At 42.1% G+C, this 22,577-nt stretch overlaps 2 protein-coding genes across 5 annotated transcripts in view; one reads left to right on the top strand and one right to left on the bottom strand.

The window, feature by feature from the left end:
• LOC133447289 (zinc finger protein 420-like) overlaps positions 1 to 22,577 on the top strand; it is a gene marked incomplete at its 3' end in the record, with an annotated part of 127,163 nt that overhangs the window by 87,481 nt on the left and 17,105 nt on the right. The window lies entirely within an intron of this gene.
• Positions 1,560 to 22,044, bottom strand: hars (histidyl-tRNA synthetase). Of its 4 annotated transcripts, none has more exons than XM_061725920.1 (16): positions 21,937 to 22,044; positions 20,911 to 21,103; positions 20,640 to 20,726; positions 20,326 to 20,475; positions 15,165 to 15,254; positions 13,928 to 14,047; positions 13,749 to 13,844; positions 13,534 to 13,659; positions 11,956 to 12,063; positions 11,785 to 11,883; positions 9,894 to 9,987; positions 8,916 to 9,043; positions 7,483 to 7,749; positions 5,574 to 5,690; positions 3,071 to 3,217; positions 1,560 to 1,872 (listed from the first exon to the last, which is right to left on the bottom strand). In XM_061725920.1, exons 1-16 carry the CDS (start codon positions 22,014 to 22,016, stop codon positions 1,813 to 1,815), a joined length of 1,962 nt encoding a protein of 653 aa, XP_061581904.1. In that variant the 5' UTR covers positions 22,017 to 22,044; the 3' UTR covers positions 1,560 to 1,812. The 4 variants fall into 4 exon arrangements, with proteins under 4 accessions (XP_061581904.1, XP_061581905.1, XP_061581906.1 ...); XM_061725921.1 differs by having other exon boundaries at positions 20,326 to 20,469; XM_061725922.1 differs by lacking the exons at positions 20,326 to 20,475; positions 20,640 to 20,726; positions 20,911 to 21,103; positions 21,937 to 22,044 and adding exons at positions 15,361 to 15,726; positions 18,975 to 19,128.

Raw genomic sequence — 22,577 nt, 5'->3', positions numbered from 1 at the left:
TAATGTAAGGAAGAAAAAAGCCATTGAAAATGAATGCATCTTAGTATAATGCAAATATATTAAAGAAGCATATATGTGTACTATTGAGCATTAACATGTGTTTCAGAGAGCAGGAGATATGATGACTAGTTGCCTATAAGTATTGTAATGGTGCAAAAAGTCAAACTTCAGAGGCATGTTATCATTTATCCTAACCTTTATTGGAATGTACATCCAAGTTTAGTTGCAGGAATCTGAGGGAACGGATGTAAGAACAAAACTGGACAAGAACATCTGAAACAACCACAACCAAATTCACTCTATCCGGATGGAGCAATTTAACTGGATAGTTTTTATTAAAGGCCGAAATGAAATAGAGTAACGAGGCTGTTTTTAAAATGTAAGGAGTAAAAAGTACAGATAATTGCCTGAAAATGTAAGGAGTAAAAGTAAAAAGTCGTGTGAAAAATAATTACTCCAGTGAAGTATAGATAACCAAAATTTCTACTTAAGTAAGGTAATGAAGTATTTGTACTTGGTTACTTGACACCTCTGAACAGTATATACTTAAAAAGTATACTTAAAGGGGACCTATTCTGAAAACCAGGTTTTTTCTTGCTTTAACATATATAAAGTGGTCTCCCCTCAGCCTGCCAACTCAGAGAAGGAGGAAAGCAACCAAATTCTGCAGTGTCTGTACAGCCGCCCGGATGAGCCGTCCAGTGTGATGTGGCTTCTACGAGCCAATAAGATTCTGCTCCTGTCGTTACGTAACGACGGAGTGATTTACATAGGTTAGCCTCCGATGCGTGAAACCACTAACAACTAACTCCGACGGCCGGAGCTTCCGCCATTTCTTCGTAGCGGTGTATCGTGATGGCGTCTGTTTAAGCTAGACATGCAAATTGCTCTGTTGTTGGTTGTAAAAAGTTGCTTTGTACCTCCCCTGCTATGTCAGTCAGGCAGCCAATCAGCACAGAGCCTCATTATCATAGCCCCGCCCACTCGGAATCCTGCATAGATAATGAGGTTAGAGAATGGGAAGATAAAGACATGGATTAGAGGCTGAATTTCTAATTTATTTAGCAAAAAAAAACAATCAAAAGCTTGTTTTTAAGACATTCAAGGCCTGTTTAAAATAGGTATTAGATGCCATAATAGGTCCCCTTTAAGTTCGGCACACTTGAGTAAATACCTGCGCTGTGCTTTTATTTTTACCTCTTCAACTTCTTGGTTGTATCTGTGCAGCACTAAGCAACCAAACAACGCTGCATTGCATTGTGGGAAGTTTCTGCTTAGCTAGTGTTCATCAATCCACACTAATACATTTCTCCAGAATGAGTATGTATAGTACATACTATTGTGTACGTACTAATGTTTGGGACGCACTAAAAAATGTCACACAGTTTTTGCTACTCATTAGGGTGGAAGGATGGGATTTGGGACACAGCTTTAGAGTAGGTAGCTATGGTTCTGCTATCACGCCCAGCCAGAGGCAGGAACCTTTATTTCCACAGAGCTGGCCTGATTCAGGTAGAAACCAGCAGCTTTCCAGCAGAGTAAAGAAGGAAACCAGCGGGTTTGACATGATGGCTTTATTCAGCGTCTAATCTCCAGAGCGCGGCTGAACAACAACATTTAAATAAGCTCCGTGGCTGAAACAGTCCCTCCCTGGCGGCGTGTGCAGCGCCTGCTCTTCCGCCTGCTCTTCACCAGCCCCGTCCACGCGGGGCCACCAGGGCTGCTGGCCTTCATGTATGGACGACCGGCCCGGCCCAGGAGTTCTGGTGGAGGGGCCGCAGAGCCGGTCAGGAGACGGGTATGAAGGAGCGGTCAGGCCTGGGACGTCCTCTTCTTGATCTCAGCCGTGAGCTCGGCTCTGGATATATCCACCTGGAGGAAGACGGGACGGAGGAGAGGTTAGCGTTCACTTCTGCATCTACAAGGTCTGTTTAGTCTCAATCCTCAGGATTAGTGAAGACAGAGCAACAAAGCTGGAAAAAGAAGCATTAGAGCAGTGGTCTCCAACCCCCCGGGCCCCGGCCCGGTACTGGGCCGTGGGTCATCTGGTACTGGGCCGCACAGAGAGAAAAAATAATTTCTGTAGCCCTGACTGATGGTTGACTCTCAAACTGATGGTTCACAATGTTTTTATTCCTTGGATGTAAATACACTGCAAACACACCGTAAGAGCTATAAAGGAATAAAATAGAGTTAGTCTTTCTACATTCATACAAGTTTCATTTAACTTAAATACAGACCGACACAGCTGCTCGGTCGGTAATAACAGCTACCGCTAACCACAATTCATGAGTAACCATGGCAACCAAACTCAATATGTACATAAATACGGCATAACATTTGCAAAGAAAACAAATCCTCATCAGCAGTTGCTTTTTGTGTCAGTTAGGCTCCACTTTAGCATTCCTGACACTCGTTTAGTCTTTCAGACACACTTTCTACTGCCGTTAAACTTTTACCCTTAAAGTCCGAAGCACCGGATGTTTACAAGGTCTCGGCGAGAAGCCTTCAAAATAAAAGCCCTAAATATCAGTCTCCTTAATATATAACAAATAAAATAAAAGCCTGGCTTTAAATAACGTTAATGAGAAAACACACACAAAAACCCATTGATAGAAATACTCATTAAAATGTAATTTACAATTTCCATTTTTATTTTATTTTTTTCGTTTAAAATTACGTTTTATTATTCATTATTATAATTATTATTATAATAGAGAAAATCCCACAGTTTTTAATGCTGATCTTGTCATATTATTTAGTTTTTATCAGCTACACCTTTAGATTGGGCCGTGAAAATATTGTCAGACATTAAACCGGTCCTGGTTCAGAAAAGGTTGGGGACCACTGGACTAGAGCACTTGTGGGTGGGAGGCGGGCGGCCCCTGGACCACCGGCCCCTGGACCACCGAGCCCTGATGCGGGCGGCCCCTGGACCACCGAGCCCTGATGCGGGCGGCCCCTGGACCACCGAGCCCTGTTGCGGGAGGCCCGGGGCCAGAGGCCCGGACTAGAAGAAGTGTTGTGTGCATTCATTTGACTTGAGGCAGGACATGAAAGTGAAACCCACCTCTTCTCTGGTGGCCACCATGCGGAGTTTGACCACGCCGTCCTTCAGCTCCTGCTCCCCCAGAATGGCCACCAGGGGGATCCCAGAGTCCTCGCAGTGCTGCAGCTGACTCAGCAGCTTGGGGTTCTTCTTGTACATGAGCTCAGCCTGGACACATGGACAGACACGTGCACGCTCAGCCGTCACAGAGGTCACGTTACAACACACTATGATGCTATCATGAAACCAGCACAAACCTATTACATAGGGCTGGGGATCCATTCACATGTCAACAATCAATTGGATTACAATTCTTAAGATTCAGAATCAATTATCACAATTTGATTCAATCCGATCTGATTCGGATATTGATTTGTGTGAGTGTTATTAAAACAGTTTTTTCAGCTGTTGCATGAATTATATGACTGTAGTTATGCAAAATATTAATACTGGTATTATATTGAGATTCAACAGCAAGTATTGCAGCTAATGATGCTGTAAGGACCAATCAGCTCCCAGAATGCTGATAGAACTGCTTTCAGAAACATTAGTATTAGCATTAACATTAGCAAATGTAACCCCAAGACAGTATATAAAGCAAAGAAATATAGACAATTTATGTAATTATAACTGAAACCTTTAATGTTTTCATACCTTTAAACATATTTAAAGGCAAAAACATGGCACCAGTTATTCTTGTGTCCAACAAAATATTCCTTTTTTGGGCAGAAACAAAAAAAAAAATCTTTAGACATACAAATCGATTTTTAGGAATTAATATGAGAATCGGAAAATCGATCTTTTCAACACAGACCTACTATTCCAGCAGTTCACTTTAGCGCATGCCACTGTTCCATTTACCATCTTTTCATTGGATTACTGGCTGGAGCAGCATCTGTAGGGAGGCTTCTACTAGCTCAGCTGCACATGAAGCAACTACCGTCCACAGCTGCCTCCAACGACCCCGACTACAGACGACTAGAGATGCACCGATCAGGATTCTGAGGGACGATCACCGATCACCAAAATCAATATCTGCCGATCTCCATATTGCCGATCACAGCGTGAAATCCATAAATTCTTCAATATTGTTGTCTCATGTACAACACTGACATTGTATTATTAGGTATAAAAATTAGGAGATGAGAAAGTATCAGGAATTGACTGTTTTATTGCAGGCTGAGGCAATGAGCAATATTTCACTCTCTAGAGCAGGGGTTTTCAATTCCGGTCCTCAGGCCTCCCTGTCCTGCATGTTTTACATGTTACCCTGCATCAACACACCTGATTCTAATTAATGGTCCTAATTAGCTTGTCACCAAGGTCTGCACAGCTCTGTTGATGACACAGGTACTTTTATCACGGAGTGCTGAAGCAGGGTAGCATCTAAAACATGCAGGACAGGGGGCCTCGAGGACTGGAATTGAAAACCCCTGCTTTAGAGTCTTAGAGACTACTTAGACTCTTACAGAGAGGAAGTGTAGCTAACTAGCTTAAAGGAGACCTATTATGAAAAACAGGTTTTCTCTTGCTTTAACATATATAAAGTGGTCTCCCCTCAGCCTGACGATTGTCCTGCCACGACTGTCGTCCTGCGTGAGGCTTTGGACTGTATATATTCTAGTAAAACTCCGGCGGGCATTCATCAGTGAAATATTAACGACTCAGCAGCGCGTACCGGGATCCAAGCTGCTAACGATGCATTAAACCCGATGTCTGCTACAACAGAAAGCACCTGATGAGCAAAGCTTATGAATCCATTAACTTACGATGTAGTTCTTTATTTTTCTTGCTGTGGTCTCTGTTACGTTCAGCGGAGTTAGCAGCGTTGCTCCTCTGTCTCTGCCTAAAGCCTGATTAAGGTTCTGCGTCAGGCCAACGCAGAGCCTATGCCGTCACTGTGACGCCGTCGTGAACCTTCGGACTTCTCCGTCACTCCATTTCTCCACGGTGCAGTACCCGCCATGACCGCTAATTAGCGATCTTTTCCTGAATGGTTTATCTGACTTTTTCCGGTCACAGTAAATCAAAGAGATAAGGACAACTATCGCAAACTAGTGCAAAAAAACAAAAAAAAATAAAAAAAATTACACATACACGAAGAAAAGAGCGCTGAAATTTCACGACTGCTTCAAACCGGAAATGCGTTGCTACCAAGCGAACCAATCACAGCCCTCTCGTCTGCATTTGGTCTGCGTCGCCTCGACGCGTAGTTACAATTTTCGGGAGGTGACGTCAGTGACGGCGTCAGTGACGGCGTGTGGTCTGCGTCGACGCGTACCACACGCTGTAGGCACGGCGTCGTTTTGACGCAGAACCATAACTCAAGCTTTAGCGGCAGCCAGCTTTGGCAACTCAATATACTCTGTGTGAGAAACTTTCAAATGTCCTATCAGCTTTGAACTATTATTTTGAGAACGCCGATCAAACCGATTGGGGCGTTATCGGCCGATACCGATGGATCGGTGCATCTCTACCGACGCCACAGGAACAGGAAGTGTCCAGAGAAGCGTCAGAAACCCACCTTGATGCCGGCGTCCCAGAGCTCCCGGACCAGCTTCAGTCTTTCCTCCAGCAGGTTCTTCTGAGCCGACGCCACCATGACCTGGACCTCCGTGGTACGAACCCTCTCAGCCGAGGCCTGGACAAGAAGACCCGTCTCAGTCTGGACCAGACTCCCCGTCAGTCTGGACCAGACTCCCCGTCTCAGTCCGGACCAGACTCCCCGTCTCAGTCTGGACCAGACTCCCCGTCTCAGTCTGGACCAGACTCCCCGTCTCAGTCTGGACTAGGGGTGGGCGATATGACCTAAAATTAATATCACGGTATTTTTCATCTTTTGAACGGTGACGGTATAATATCACGGTATTTTTTGGTACGTTTTGGGAGGAGTAGCCTGTCCTGTCCCTTTATGTGAATAAGGTTAATATTTTTATAATATAATAAGTAAATGGTAGTATCCTTATCAAAAAGAGACATGGGAGAGTATTATGCATTCTCAACATATTTATTTGGCAAAAAACCTAAAGATCTTACATATATATATATATATATACATATATATATATATATATATATATATATATATATATATAATATATTTATTTTTATTATATTATATTTTAAATATTTTGTAAACCTGTCTTAAAATGTAATACTGGACCTCGGTTGGGCTGGTTGGACAGCGGGTGGTGGAAAATTTCCCTTAATTTTAAATCCAAAACTTGACAGGTTTATGCCATGAGTATTCATATACAGTAATCCCTTGTTTTTCGAGAGGGTTACGTTCCAAAAAGAACCCGTGATAAGTGATATTCAAATAGTAGCAACCCTTTTTTTTTTACAATTATTATACAAAGCTTCAAATTGCGGAGTTCAACACCGCCTCGCACGTATTTCACTTCTCTTCTGAGCCTGCTGCATCCCGACTCGCGCTGCAGCGTCTTTTTCTTCTAAAGCCCACGGTACAGGTGTGTTTTTTCGAGAGAAGAACATGGTTATGGGTATTTTTTTGTCACTCTTTTTTTCTTCTGGGCAAAAAGATTATTTTAAACCGACATTCATTAATTTTTTCTCCATCTTGAAGTCGGTGATTCTTCCAGCAGGTTGAAACAGCGCTCTGCGCTCCGCTGCCGTCAAAGACCCGCCCAGCTCCACTTGTGATTGGCTAGTGTTAGTTTGGTTGAGAGCCAGAGCTGCTTTCCTCTCATTCCATTGGTAGACGAACTCGGTTGACTCAAACTTTTTTTTCTCTCTCAAACCTTTTTTTTATTTTTTTAAAGCACTCAAACTCGCACGTCGAGGAAAAAAAACTCCTTACGCCGGAGATCCGGCACGGTGCCGGAATACTTTAATACTTTAATAACTTTAAGTATACTTTAATACTTGAAAGCTGTTTAGTCTTGGGACGTGCTCTGCTGGTGCTGCAGCAGCACCAGCAGAGCAGTGGAGCAGCGGTCCCAGCGGGACGAGCTGCTGGTCCCACTTGCGCTCGTTTTGGCCCGGGTTGCCTCTTCATATTCACGGGCGTGCGTGTTTTTTAAGTGATGAAACAGGTTGCTTGTGTTTCAACCTCTAGCTGTCACAACACGGCAGCAAACCTTGCATATCACCGACGTTTTTAATGCCTTATTTAGGCTTATTATTTTATAATTGATTTATTACGGTATTGACGGTATTGCAAAATCCATGTCGTGGCGCAGTGTCACACCGGTGATGACTATGACACCGGTGTACCGCCCACCCCTAGTCTGGACCAGACTCCCCGTCTCAGTCTGGACCAGACTCCCCGTCAGTCTGGACCAGACTCCCCGTCAGTCTGGACCAGACTCCCCGTCAGTCTGGACCAGACTCCCCGTCTCAGTCTGGACCAGACTCCCCGTCAGTCTGGACCAGACTCCCCGTCACCGTGGGCCTCCCCCCCGACGTCTCACCTCGGCCTTCTGCTCCATGATGGAGAAGATCCTCTCGATGCCGATGCTGACGCCCACGCAGGGCACCTTCCTGCCCTTGGGGTCGAACATGCCCACCAGCCCGTCGTATCGCCCCCCTCCGGCCACGCTGCCCACGCTGACGCCTTCCTCTGCCCCGTTCAGGCCGTCGCTGGACGCCGGCGCCACGCCGGCCTGAGTCAGCACCGCCTCGTAAATGATCCCCGTGTAATAGTCCAGACCTCGAGCCAGACTGAGGTCAAACACCACCTGAGGACGGGGAGGACGGGTCCAACCAGAGACACCGCACACACTTCAATAGGGATGTAACAATATATCGTGCCACAAAATTTCGCGATACAAAAACATCAAGATACGTGTCGTGGAGGTGACAAACTGTATCGCGATATTGGATTATGAATATTAATCTTGACTAGTAACGTGCAGTGTATTGGTGCCGACCGCGCCTCGACCCGCGGACCAAAATCTTACTCCGCTCAGAAGAAACTAGTCCCGTTTTGGTCCCGATCACGGGACTCTTGCAGGGTTTTGAGCTCTGAACTTTTACTTATGTAAGCCTGGTGTAGAGTTAAGCCTTACCTTATTAAATTAAACCTTTTTGGGGTCGTGAGTAGGATAAACACGGGGAAACTTCTGCTGAGTTCCAGTGTACTTTAATGTCCCTCAACAGTGTAGGATTTTAGAACATCAACACAGCACCTAGTGCCGTACTGTGGCGTATCACTCCGCCCAATCTAAAACAGACTAATCACTACAGATAAACTGACTAGTGTCATTATAGTCCCTGATTTACATCAGAATATAAAGAATAGATTTATAAAATAATGAAACCTCAATTACCAAAATAACCTTCTTAACAAAAATAAATCTCCTCTTACACGTATAAGGTGAGCATGAATCAATCTTTTTTATGATGTAAAATTGTATGCATTTACTTACTTTTATTTATTTAATTTTAGTTGTTAAATTTCTGGAAAAGAAAAAAGTCAGATCATACATGAGAGAAACTATTCAGTTTGTGGCAAAATATTTGTACTTGTATGAAACTGAAGATGCATAATGTAAACCTGACAATTACTTTTAGTTCAGTTTGTGGAAAATGGTTGGCCTGGCTTTCTCTATAAAACTTAAACAGTTATAAAGCATTACAAACTGTAACAATAAGGCAAACGCACAGCATTGTTTGGTATTTTGTGTCTTTCAAATAAAAGACAATTTTTTCCAGTCATATGTTCCTCATTCAAGGTTGTTAAAAAAATACTGCTATAATATCGTATCGTATCGCTATCGTGACCTCAATATCGTGTATCGTACCGTATCGTGAGATTAGTGTATCGTTACACCCCTACCCTTCAACGATGAGGAAACAATCCCTGCAGAAAGAAGGAACTCTTGCAGAGGACGGCGTGTCTCACCTTGTCTGTGACCTGGAACAGCTCCAGGTAGCTGAAGAGCAGCTTGATGTCCGACAGGCCGGCGCAGGACAGCTTACTCTGGGACATCTTGGGATCCTGGAGGAGGCGCTCTGCTAGATCCTTCCCACCTGCAACCACACAGCACCGTTCACATGTCCTGCTGTCAACCCTGTCCCCAGCGTCCACCTCCGTCTACACCAGCGGTCGGCAACCCAAAATGTTGAAAGAGCCGTATTGGACCAAAAACACAAAAAACAAATATGTCCGGAGCCGCAAAAAATGAAAAGTCTTGTATAAGCCTTAGAATGAAGGCAACAGATGCTGCATGTATCTTTATTAGTTATAACTGGGGGAAGATTTTTATTTTCATTATGCATTTTGAGAAGAAAGTCGAAATGTCGAGAAAAAAGTCGAAATGTCGAGATTAATGTTGAAGTACAATCTTGAGAAAAAAGTCGAAATGTCGAGAAAAAAGTCAAAATGTCGAGAGAAAAGTCAAAATGTCGAGAGAAAAGTCAAAATGTCGAGAAAAAAGTCAAAATGTTGAGAAAAAAGTCAAAATGTCGAGATTAATGTTGAAGTACTATTTTGAGAAAAAAGTCGAAATGTCGAGAAAAAAGTCGAAAAGTCAAGAAAAAAGTCAAAATTTCGAGAAAGAAAGAAAAAGAAAAAAAAGAAAAAGGATAAAAGAGAAAAAAAAGTAAAAAAAGAAAAAGAAGAAAAAAGTCAAACATTTTTGAAAAAGCTCCAGGGAGCCACTAGTGCGGCGCTAAAGACTAGAGTGGCGTGTTGCCGACCCCTGATCTCCACAAGTCCCCGTGGGCCGGGCGTGTCCCGTCACCGCTGAACCCCGAGGAGAATGCAGACCTACGTGTGGACGTGTGGTCAGGACTAAACCAGGTCGGTGCTGCAGGCGGGGTGGACGCCACCGCTGCATCTCCCCAACAAGCTACTGGTACTGGTTCAGTCTGATCTCACCCTTCATGCTGACGTAGTCTCCGATCTGGTCGGCAGCTTCCTCCGACAGGCCCTTCTCTCCCACCATCTCCTTCTTGACGTCCTCCCAGGACATCTGCAGCAGCAGGAGACAAACCCTCAACCTAGTAAGTCTGTCCTCGGGAGAGGGACAGGTCTGGGAGTTCCAAACAACAACTCCACACGCCACTGTTGGTGCTTTTCCACTAATACCTACTCAGCCCGACTCGCCCCAATCGGTTCAGCGCTTTTCCACTAGGGGTCTAACATGCCAAGTAGATACTTTTTCTGTAACTACTCTGCCGAGGTTCTAACAGCCTGTCATAACTGCACACGAGCGTCCGACTATCGCGTCGCACTGCGTTACATCGGACGCTCTCTGTCCACACTGAAAGCGTTATAGCCCCCACATTATTTTGATTGACAGCTGAAACTCGCCTTTTAAGGCTGATTTATGGTTCTGCGTTACACCAACGCAGACCCTACGGCGTAGGTTACGCCGTCGATTTAACGCAGAACCATAAATCAGGCTTTACTCACCGCACTACTAGGGATGTTAACAATTATTCGATTTTCGATTAATTGCCGTTATGAAATTACCCGATTAAAATTAACGATTACAATTAATCTATTTATTTATTTATTTTTTTCGTTTAATTTCACCAGCTGGTATTACGCCCAGACCACATTTAATGCGACACAACTCGCTGCGCCGCGCACATAAAGTAAGAAAGAGACGGCGGATATGTTTGGTTTTAGTAACATCATGCTCAGGCAATGAGTCTGCAATGGCCCAGACGTGAGACACATGTAGCTATGTGCTTAACTTTTATTTTTAATCCACTCTATATTCTTCTGGTTGTTCTCCGATATGCTCCCCTAAAGCCTGAATTATGGTTCCGCCTTAAATCGACGCAGAGCCGCCGCCGTAGCCTACGGCGTAGGCTCTGCGTTGTTGTAACGCGGAACCATAAATCAGCCTTCACCCGGTACATACATAGGTTTCTCTAAACATCTGTCCCCGCTACAGTTTTAACTAAAAGAAAATGTGCTCCAATACAGCAGGTCTCATTTTATTTTGAACACTGCCAAAACTCTAACTTAAAACGTAACTAGAACTTAAAATTTGCTTGACACAAATGACACTAGTATGGCTGCTGCTACTACTAATAGCCTTGAAGTGCACTTTATATTATATTCCTTGTGGTACAAAAATGTCTTTTTGTTACTTTTGTATCAAATAAATATTTGATTAAGGAATACATTAAAATGTCCTTTGTATTTTATATAAGCAAAGAAAATTATGTTTGTATCTCAGATGGGGGAAAAACGCTGCTTATCAACTAATCGATGATCGATCGATAAGGTTATCAACTATCAATTAATGAAATAATCGATAATTTGCATCCCTACGCACTACCCGCCCGTGCGCTCCTGAAAGAAATTCCTAAAATAATTTCTTTCTTTACCAGAAATTACATACAATGTAGCCAGGTATCATAGAGATAACTTCTCATTTCAACTAACTGGATCAGCCGTTCCTCGTCCATGACTGTTTCCTACTGCGCTTTCAACCGGCTTTCAACGCGACAGGAAGAAAATAGCAGGGCGTCCGACAAATGTTCAGCTCAAAACGGCGCGCTGCGCAGCTCGCGGCCAGTTAGGACAGTCCAGTAGAAAATAAAGCAATGGAATGGATTTTGTCGCTGACGCTCGCTCGCATGCAGTTAGGCGATGCCGACCGGGTCACAAGCTAAACCAGTTGGCCATCAACTGTGTAAAGAACCAGATCTGGTCCTGAAGACTCATATTTGACACATGTAGTGAAAATGACAGACGACGTTCTGATATTGTACACGTTTGAGCGTTGGCAGCAGCTGACGGCCGTCCTCACCTTGTCCAGTTTGTCAACCGTTGAACAGATGGTGCGAAACTTGTCGTCGGGAACTCCGCACACGGCAAACATGCCGTCCAGGATGCGTCTGTCGTTGACCTGAGGGAGAGGCCGGGGTTAGGACGGGACGTGCAGCCTCAGTTTGGGCAGCGCCCGACCCGAGAGGCTCACCTTAATGCGGAAGTCTCCCAGCTCCAGCCCGCTGAGGATTTCATGGACCAGTTTCAGACACTCGGCATCCGGGATCATGGCATCGTACTGACCTGCAATGTCAAAATCCTGAAACACACACATTTAAAAAAAAAAAAAACTATTTTTATCGATTCTCATTTGGAAAGAAACAACAACATAAGGTTGATTAGCATCACCAATATAACATTTTAATAATAAATTAAATATTCTTCTTTAAAAATAAATGAAATTGAACATAAATGATGCCGTGGCTGTGTGGTTTTTGTATTAGAAATAAAAATTCCCCATTTTAAAAGGATATATGAACTGAGCACTCAAAAATAAAACACTCAAAAATAAAACTGTCAGCTAGTGACAAATACAATCAAGTCAAATCCAATCAAACTATGCATTTTGCAAATCTGCAAACCTAACACTTTGACGAAACATCCACTTGAAAAGTAAGTTACCCTGCTGTGGTCTTTTTTACTGAAATGTAACCAGACTTTCGAGCGTTTGTATCGCTTGGTCGCCATGTTTACTATTGACTGTTGGTTGCTACGCAACTAGGGCTGCAACAATTCGTCAACATTGTCGACAAAAATCGATAGTCAAAATTGTCGAGAATTAATTCCATTGTTAACAATTGTCGCCAGACGTGTTTTTCCAACGCAGTGAGGGGTCTCACTTCAATACAATCTCTGCTGAGAGTCGCGCATGCACGATAGCGTCTCAGCAGCTGCGGGTAATAAAACTTCAAAAGTTTGGGAGCATTTTAGCCTCGATACGGCGAATAAAAAGATGACTTGCAAAGGTTTGCAAAGCCGACGTTGCTTTTCATGGGAGCACGTCGGTAATGCATTTGAAGAGAAAGCACGTCGGACAGTTGAACGAAACAGACTTGCCTTGGTAAGATATTAAGCCTATTTTCATTTGTTAAATTAATATGTTTCATTTGTTAACTTTGTTTATTTCATGTTATTTATTAGTATTATTTGAGCCACTCACAGCCTCGTTGCTATAACCTCAATCATAATTGATGCGGCGTGAAAGGTGTAATAGCTTGTGTGATGATGAAAATGATGGATTTGCATCTAACTTTCAGTCAGGTGCCTATGAACTGTCAATTATCCATCAAGCTCCACAATGATCATATTAATATTAAATCAGATAGATTTGTCTGGACATTTCTCTTGCGGGACGGGAGAAGACACTAAATCAATGCATCTCTATTATTGTGCGGACATGAATTCTCAGTTTTGCAGAAGTGGGCGGGAACAGAATGAAGAAAACAGTCCCGCTATAGCAGGGCTCTAGTGCCATCTTTCTTGTGTTTATTATCACTTGCCACATAATTAAAGCAACCTCATACTAGTCGACTATTAAAATAGTTATTTTCAGCCCTATACGCAACGTGCGTAAGCTACACAACGTGCCTGATGACGTCATTCGTGGCCACTGCAATTGAAAAGGCAATCATTTGCAAAATTTGCTAACAATTCCAAAGAATTGAAACACTGGGAACCGGTTCTGATTGTCATCCCCACCCATGGGAGCTGGTACCGGAGCAGGACTTACACACTGGTAGAATTCTCTGTAGCGCCCACGAGTCATGGCGGGGTTGTCTCGGCGATACACCTTAGCGATGTGATAGCGCTTGATGTTGGTGATCTTGTTCATGGCCAGGTAGCGCGCGAAGGGAACCTGCAGGAGGGAAGGTCAAGGAGAACACACTGCTCTGGGCTAGGGGGGGGGTTAGCATTCAGGCGCTGGGGCCGGCAGCAGCAGGATACGGTGAGGTCGTATCTGAGCGACAGCAGCTCTCCTCCCTGGTCCTTCAGGTCGTAGATGAGCTTGGAGTCTTCTCCGTACTTCCCTGTCAGCGTTTCCTACACCAGCAGAGACATTTACTTTCACTCTCAGTCTGTGTGAATGGCAGCTCAAGCTCATGTGCAGCCGGCTCCAAATGTACCTTCAGTTCAAAGACCGGCGTGTCGATGGTCTCTGCTCCGTGACGTTTGAAGCAGCTGATGATGGTGTTGAACACCTTCTCTCTGATGGCCATCTGTTTGGGGTTGTAGTCTCTGGTTCCCTGACAAGCAAGCAGAAATCAAATCAAACTTTATTTGTATAGCGCTTTTCAGGCATAAAAATACAACACAAAGTGCTTTACATAAAACAATACACAAACATAAAACTTATTAATGCCCTGCCCTTCAAAACATCAACAGTCTCTGCAGCCCTGAGGTTCTCCGGGAGGCTGTTCCAACAATCGGGGCCATAATAAGTGAATGCCGCCTCCCCGTGAGTCCTGGTTCTAACTTTTGGTATCGTTGAAAGGCCTGAGAACCTCAGGGTCCACGAGGGTCGATGAGGTAAAAGTAGTGCAGACAAATAAGGCGGCCCAAGACCATTAAAACACTTAAAAACAGGGCTGGGGATCCATTCACATGTCAGGAATCCATTCCGAAGATTCAGATTCGACTATCAAGATTACATTCGATCCGATTCCGATATTGATTTGGGTTAGTTTTATTAAAACAGTTTTTTGAGCTGTTACATGAATTATATGACTGTAGTTATGCAACATATTAATACTAGTATTATATTGAGATTCAACAGACAGTATTGCAGCTAATGATGCTGTAAGGACCAATCAGCTCCCAGAATGCTGATAGAACTGCTTTCACAAACATCGTGTGGATCAGAATTACCAAACAGATCCAGGGAGGAAACAGAGACGGATGAAATTGGTTTTATTTTTCCCCACATTCCGTTTTTATTTTTTCAATTTTTTTTCAGTTTTTAATTTTTGAGAATTTGGTTTTTAGCATTTTATGCAAATGTACCCCAAGACAGTATATAAAGCAAAGAAATATAGTAAATGTATGCAATTATAACTGAAAACTTGAATGTTTTCATACCTTTAAACATATTTAAAAGGCAAAAACATGGCACCAGTTATTCTAGTGTCAAACTAAATATTCCTTTTTAGGGCATAAACAAAAAAAATACCAAAAGTTGTAATGTAATGATGAAAAAAATTTAATAAATAAATAAATTTTTTTTTAAAGTTGAATAAAAACAAATGTAAAAAAAAAAAAAAATCGATCTTTAGATATGAATCGATTTTTAGGAATGAATATGAGAATCGATTTAGAATCGGAAAATCGGATTTTTTCAACACAGCAGCAGTACTGCCATCTTACCTTTGCCGTTTTGAGGACAAACTGGTGTTTGCCATCGTCTCCTCCCAACTGGGCCTTCAGCTCCAGCAGTTTGGAAACCTCTTCATCGATCTAGAAAACGCACAGACACAAACAAACACACTAGGCTCGTATGTTGCATCTGCAACCGTCCCGGAGGAAGCTGAGCTCTCCTGAATCCCTAGAGAACTTCACCTACCTGAGCCACCGTGATCCCAGAAACAGCATGCACACGTCGTACACGCGTTAGAGTCCGAGGGGTCACCAGGCCGGAGCAGGTGCGGAGGAAACACAGGGCCAGCATGGTCGTCCAACAGCAGCAACCACAATACGTGAGGGAGAAGAAGAAAAAAAAAAAGCCCCCAAAAAAAGAGGAGCAAAAGTTCAGGAGGGCATGATGGGTGCCGGGATAAATATCCAATGGGTTGTGTCCAGTTCAGGCCAATCAGTCCACAGATGGGGGAACCACGGAGGGATGTGGGACATAGACGGTAGCGATGAAGAGCCCGGCGTCGTCCAGGACCAAGCAGGGAGAACAGGAGAAAAGTGGTAAGCAACCCTAGCACTAGGGGGGCAGACGCATCAGCACCACCACAGCGCCGAGGACAGAACACGAGATGCATGAAGTCAATCAAAACTGCAGGGTCAACACAGCCAACAAACACAAACATGGACTGTATCCATCACAGTTGCTCTAAAACCAAAATATTGAAAAGAAAAACCTGGAATGGAAATGACTCATTCAAAAAAGCTAAACCTTTTTACGCTTTCAGAAGGTGGTATTTCAGTCGTGCTGAGAATCTAGGGAGAGAAAATCGACTCAAAACACTTGTGTGTGCGTATTATCTATTTTGGGTGTAGTACTTGATTTGTACGTATTATTAGATTTGTGCAGTGCGTCACAGTCAAGCGTCATTTCCCTCCATACTTAGTTACCTCTTAATTGTCAAAAATTGCAGGCCTGTGTAATAAAGAATATCTCAGCACCCCGTGGTTATAACACATTCACTTTGTAATATTTATATATTTACTTATATGGACAGATTTGCATTTATGAGCCTTACAAATGTAATTAGATGTTTTAAAGCAACTTGTTCTTTGGCAGGGAAAAACTGACTCAAACTGACTCAAATCAGGAGGCAAGAAGACAGTAATGGCGGGGCATCACGGTGGTCCAAATAAAATAACGCTTGACTCAGATGAAAGTTCAGACGCCCCAGCTTTCCATCAGTACTTAAACGCATCATGTACGGACGAATCTGTGAGGCTTCATGGAGCCGTAAAAAGTCTCAAAACCATTTGTGCGTATCTATAGCTTTGTGTGCGTGTGTGTATCAGTATTAGACCCGGGCTTTGTACGTTTTGACCGTATAGAAACTTAATTCTCGTCAGTTGTGTGAAATAAGACCTGGAAACAGGGATTGTGGCATAGAATTGTCAAATTGGTTTGATTCACAGCACAAATCGGCACTGATTACTTTTGTAATACTGTATTTGACCCAGACTTTGTACGTTTTGACCGTATAGAAACGTAATTCTTGTGTACCTGCTGTACTCTACTGCCCTTACCTTTTAACAACTTGTGCTTTTCATTATTTTAACTCTTTTCTTATCATTGTATTTGTTATTTACTGTTTAATTGTGTCTTGCCGCTTTTAATGTTGATGTAAAGCACTTTGAATTACCTTGTGTTGAAATGTGCTATACAAATAAACTTGCCTTGCCTTTGTCTTGTCAACTTAACTTATATTTATAAATTAAGAGACAGTAGTGCATGTTATGAGCTAAAATATTTTCCCACCGAGTTCTTGGTGTTTACTGAGCCAAAAATAAGGTGTATTTGAACACGGGCAATTCGTGCATGCGTATGTAACGATGAGCTTGTGTGTAGGAGGCTTTTTGAATTCGTGCAAGTTATGCACAAAGTTATTAATACGCACAATTCAAGTAGTACGCACAGACCAAGTAGTACGCACAGACCAAGTAGTACGCACAGACCAAGTAGTACGCACAGACCAAGTAGTACGCACAGACCAAGTAGTACGCACAGATCAAGTAGTACGCACACACAAATGTTTTGAGTGGATTTTCTCCCCATAAGAATCCAGTTTATAGCCAGAGAGTCCTGGAAAGCCTTTGTGCACGTGTGGCAGCGCTGGACGTGACGTAGCCGGTCTATCTACAGTCCTGACGTGGTTTCCAGCTGTTCGTGGCCTTGTTTACAGCCACAGCATCTGGATCCCTGTTACAGCCTCGTGTGAGGGTTCAGTCAGGTTTATGTACTGGTTAAGTAACACGCCATGGAAAGTCCACTTTTCCATTCCTCATGAAGACCACATGTCCTCAGTATGGAGTAGGGTTGCCAAGCTCGTACCGTATTTATAAACTAAAGTATTGAGCTGAAAAGGGACGCACTTTGTCCCGTATTACTGTGAGAGTCAAATAATAGTCATAAAATGCCAATGGAAAATGGCATTGAGCTGTTGAGTTCATAAGTTTTGTTTTTGGTGAATTTTTTTAGCCCATTTGTTTGTGAGTGAAACGATTTTTTAACTATTTGACTCAAACCTGAATTGAATTAGATGCATATTTTTGAATGTCATGAACACATGGAAAACAAATTATTATCCAGCAATTCACTTCAATACAAAATAACAAAATGAACTGAATAAAATAAGTATCTTTCTTTTTTTTTGTCTGCATACATATTAATGGTTAATACCAAGTTGGTAAAAACCTAAAGCATATGTATGCATTTTAATATATATATATATATATATATATATATATATCATATATAATTATTATTTTTTTTACATATATGTATCTTTTTTAAACATAAACCTGTCCTGCTTTACTTAAAATTGTATAAATTAATATAAAACATCGGTCAGAGGATGTAGCCAGTACTGGAGTTGAGGGGGGATGAGGGGGGATGGCATCCCCCCCTGAAATAAAAACTAAACATGTAAAACTTTATTTAGTCATCACCAGAAAAATAACACCAGAAAAATAACTTATTTGACAATTTTCACCTGTTTCAAGTAAATTTTCACTTGAAATAAGTAGAAAAATCTGCCAGTGGGACAAGATTTATCTTCTTATTCTGATTTTTCTACTTATTTCAAGTGAAAATCTACTTGAAACAGGTGAAAATTGTTGTTTTTTCCAGTGATGAGTCTTGTTTTAAGTGTAATTAGATTTTTTTTACTAAAAATAGACATTTTAACTAGAAATAAGACAAATATTCTTGTTAAGATTTTGAGTTTTTGCAGTGATCCATTTTACTTATCCTGTGAAGGACAGAATCATATTGATAAGTTCAGAAAAGTGTTTTTTATTGTTGTGTTTTGATGTATTTGATGTAAGCCCAGTGGATATTTAAAGCTTACAGAAGGCTGCATTTAACTGCTGCTATGTCATTCCTGCAGTATTTCTGCAGGTGTTTTGGTCAGTGCTATTATTTGTAATATATTATATTATTTGTAATCAGCACAAATTATCTGTCCCCATATGATAAAATCCACCATCCCCCCTGATTTTCTTTTAAAACTCGAGTACTGCTAATAAGTATCTTTTTTAAACAGAAAACTGTCCTGCTTAACTTAAAATTGTATAAATGAATATATAACATCGGTCAGAGGATGATAAAGGTTCAGCAGATACAACTGGCGTGTCACTATCATTTATCTCTTTATCTATTAGTGAGTCAGATTGAGGGCAATAATGGCTTTACAGACAGAACTCAATGGAAGAATGCTGTATTATTAGTGTCAGCTCCACATGTGCAGTAACAGTGCTGCCGTCACCGACCTGCTGCTTGCTGGCCTTCTCGGCCTTCAGCCTCCGCACGACCTCCCCCTGGACTTTAACGGCCTCCTGCACCTGAGCCTTGTCTCCCATGGCCCTGATTAAAGGTGTGTTTGTCTAGCCAGAGCCAAAGAGCCGCAGCGTGGACCAGAATCACCGGAATCACCGCAGTGTCGCCGGAACGCAGGGAACAGGAACCGGACACACGCCGCACTTCCGCTGGAGATTTTCAAGTTAAAAGAAGGAGGCGCTGACTTCTGTCATACGGTGCGTCCGAAATGGCATACTAAATAGTATATACTAAAAAGTATGCTTAAATTTGGCACACTTTTGAGTAAATATCAGTAGTGTGCATTAATTCGGACGTACTATTAAGTGCGCACACGTCACTTCCTGCTGTAGGGAGGGGGGAGTTGTTACCATGGTAACCTGTCACGGCAACGGTAGCAGCGCTCCACTCGGCTCCGTTCTATAAACTGTATAGAGTATCTTTGGCTCCGCTCTCGCTTCTCGTTTATCCCGGCCCAAACAAGACGGCATTTCCCCTGCGCAGTGTGGTTTTATTCTCATAGACATGTAATAGACGCCTAATCGACCGCTGCTGCCGTGCGGCCGCCATCTTGGAGCGGGCACCCGCTCCATGACCGCTCCCAGACATGTATCCGTATCCGCCCCATGGAGCTGCTGCGATACGTCAACGTCGCCGCCATATTGGATGTGGCAAGACTGCGCTGTAAACTAATACAAGTAAATTGACTTATTTTCATAAAGCGCCTTTCTACAAAGAAATGTACGTTTTACGTCTCATTTATTCATTCACACACGCACTAATATACTTGGGAAACAGTTAGGCACCAAATATAATATATTAAATTTTCTCAAATGGCAAAAATAAGAACTTTATTGATCCCACATAGGAATAATTCATGTTATATCAGCTATAGAGAACAAGGTAGAGCCGAAAAACAATGTATATCCCCCCTCACAAAAATAAGAAAAATTCTATTCAATTCAATTTTATTTGTATAGCGTCTACTACAACAGATGTTGTCTCTAGACGCTTTCCAGAGACCCAGAACGTGACCCCCGAGCAATTATTACATAAACAAATAGAGAAACATATTTTCTCATGCTAGTCTTATTATAACAGGTTGGTTTGTTATGAACGTCAGAGATGTAGTTATAACACTGCATACTTGTGAACAATTATAAACATTGACAAACGTACTTTTATATGAAAATAACAAGAAACAGATAGCTGTGACATGGTATTTATATTAAATCAATATTTCTATAGTATTCTTAGTAATATTTATATTTACGTTATAACATATATACATATATATATTATTACCTTATAATATATCCGCTGGAGTTTCCTCAACCGTACCGAGGCTGCATTGATCTTGGCCTTTACAGCCTCGGGGCAAGCAGGCAGCGCGTACAGGTGGTCAGGAGCCGCTCGCTTCAGCCTCTTTCTCCTCGCTCCAGTGGCTCTCTGTTGCTTTGGCAAAATATAAAAATATATAAACAATAGTAATATGGAAAACATTTTTTTAACAACTCAATGTTCACGGCTCAATGCTGTAAGCCTAAACATATTTAAATATAATAATATTAATATGCACAATGTTTATTCCAAGTGACATATCACATGCAAATACTCACAACATTAGGCTGAGGTTTCTTTTGAGACAAGTCCAGAGGGAGGTCTTCCTCTCCTCTGGAGGGGGTGCTCCTTCTTTCTGCTTCCGGCTAAAATAAACAGAAGTAAAGAACGTTCGAGTGTCTAAAATGTGCTGTAATAAACAACACGTTAATTATTCCTTAACTTGCAGAAAGAAAAACTAAAGTGTGAAATTTAATCACATATGATATACTACTGATACTGATCTTATACACCTTGGATTCTTGTTGGACAATGATACACATACAGTACCCTTTGAAGATGAGCTGAAAAGCTGAAGATTGACGGCACAACACCATCTCTCAGACGGACAGTCTGCCCCGTCCTGTCAAAGTCTGCACTCTTAAAGTGCTCGCTGCAGATCATCGTCCTGTTATTGGCCGCAAAACCAGCCCTTCTAAGGGCAACTTCCCACTGCCTCCTCCTCTCTCTGGCTTTGGGAAATCTTAAAAACATGACACGTGCCAGATATATAGAGTATCGTCAATATTTTCCACTCTTCTTCCTTTAACATTAAGGGTAAGACCAAAAATAATGAATCATGTATGTATGTGTGTGTGTGTGTGTGTGTGTGTGTGTGTGTGTGTGTGTGTGTGTGTGTGTGTGTGTATGTATGTATGTATGTATGTATGCATGCATGTATGTATGCATGCATGCATGTATCCATGTATGTATGCATGTATGTATGTATGCATGTATGTATGTATGCATGTATGCATGCATGTATGTATGTATGCATGCATGTATGCATGCATGTATGTATGTATGTATGCATGCATGTATGTATGTATGCATGTATGCATGCATGCATGTATGCATGTATATACTTTAAAATCCAGACAACACTAAAATGGTTATAAAAAGTGTCCTAAATAAACATTTCATGATTGTATAGACAGGTGGTAGCAACATATTCTAAAAAGCATGCATGTATGCATGCATGCATGCATGTATCCATGTATGTATGTATGTATGTATGCATGCATGCATGCATGTATGCATGCATGCATGCATGCATACATGTATGTATGTATATACTTTAAAATCCAGACAACACTAAAATGGTTATAAAAAGTGTCCTAAATAAACATTTCATGATTGTATAGACAGGTGGTAGCAACATATTCTAAAAAGCCTTGGGTCAACAACAATCTTGCAATACTATTATCTCATATACCCCTGCTGTTCTTGTGTAGCAGGATCTGTACTGTAACGTTACATACATCCACTAAGTAACTAACGATGATCCTAATTATAGTCATAATATGGTCATCTTACAGGTGAAAGGTGATCCCACGGGCTCTGGTTTGGGTGCTGCGCTCATTGGAGCATCCATAGGCTGCACAGAAGTCAGGCATATTCTGGCAAAAATAGGAGTAGGTACTTCTGTAAACACAAAGCGAGAAATTTCCTATATCATAATGGAAAATGTTTTTAACAAATCAAACCGATCGGAAATAATCTGCTCCTTAAGTTATGTTTAAAATAAAGGACAGTGCCTCTCCCACTGATGTACAGTTGGGTAAACTGTAGTACTAGGTCTCAATCACAGCTTCTGGATATTAATAAATACAACCACATCCACAAAGATTTAGAGAAAAGGTTAGGTTGTCATAAAATCATCATTTTATCGCAGTAGAAGCTCTATAATAATTGAAATTGTGGGCACCCTTGATAACTTTGGCAAGTAACGTTAACGTTAGTTAAGGCTGATTTATGGTCCGCGTTACACCAACGCAGAACTACGCCGTAAGTTACGCGGCGACGCAAACCGTACGCCGTACCCTACGCCGTCGGTTTAACGCGGAACCATAATTCAGGCTTTAGCGGTGATACATTATGCTGCATGATTAAGTCGTTTTTCTAAAAGAAAAGATACAATTTCAACATGTCCAAGCATCCCGAATCATACCCACGTT

This window comes from Cololabis saira, chromosome 7, assembly GCF_033807715.1.
Source record: "Cololabis saira isolate AMF1-May2022 chromosome 7, fColSai1.1, whole genome shotgun sequence".
Lineage (NCBI taxonomy): Eukaryota > Metazoa > Chordata > Actinopteri > Beloniformes > Belonidae > Cololabis > Cololabis saira.
Note: the sequence above shows the minus strand (reverse complement) of the source record. Positions and strands in the feature narration are given on the sequence as shown.

Coding starts and splice junctions, on each gene's coding strand:
- hars (XM_061725920.1), bottom strand. CDS start 22,016: ATGCCTGACTTCTGTGCAGCCTATGGATGCTCCAATGAGCGCAGCACC. Junction 12,064..13,533: donor ACAGAGAATTCTACCAGTGT/GTAAGTCCTGCT, acceptor TGTGTGTTTCAG/GATTTTGACATTGCAGGTCA. Junction 7,750..8,915: donor TGTTCCAGGTCACAGACAAG/GTGAGACACGCC, acceptor CCCCGTCCTCAG/GTGGTGTTTGACCTCAGTCT.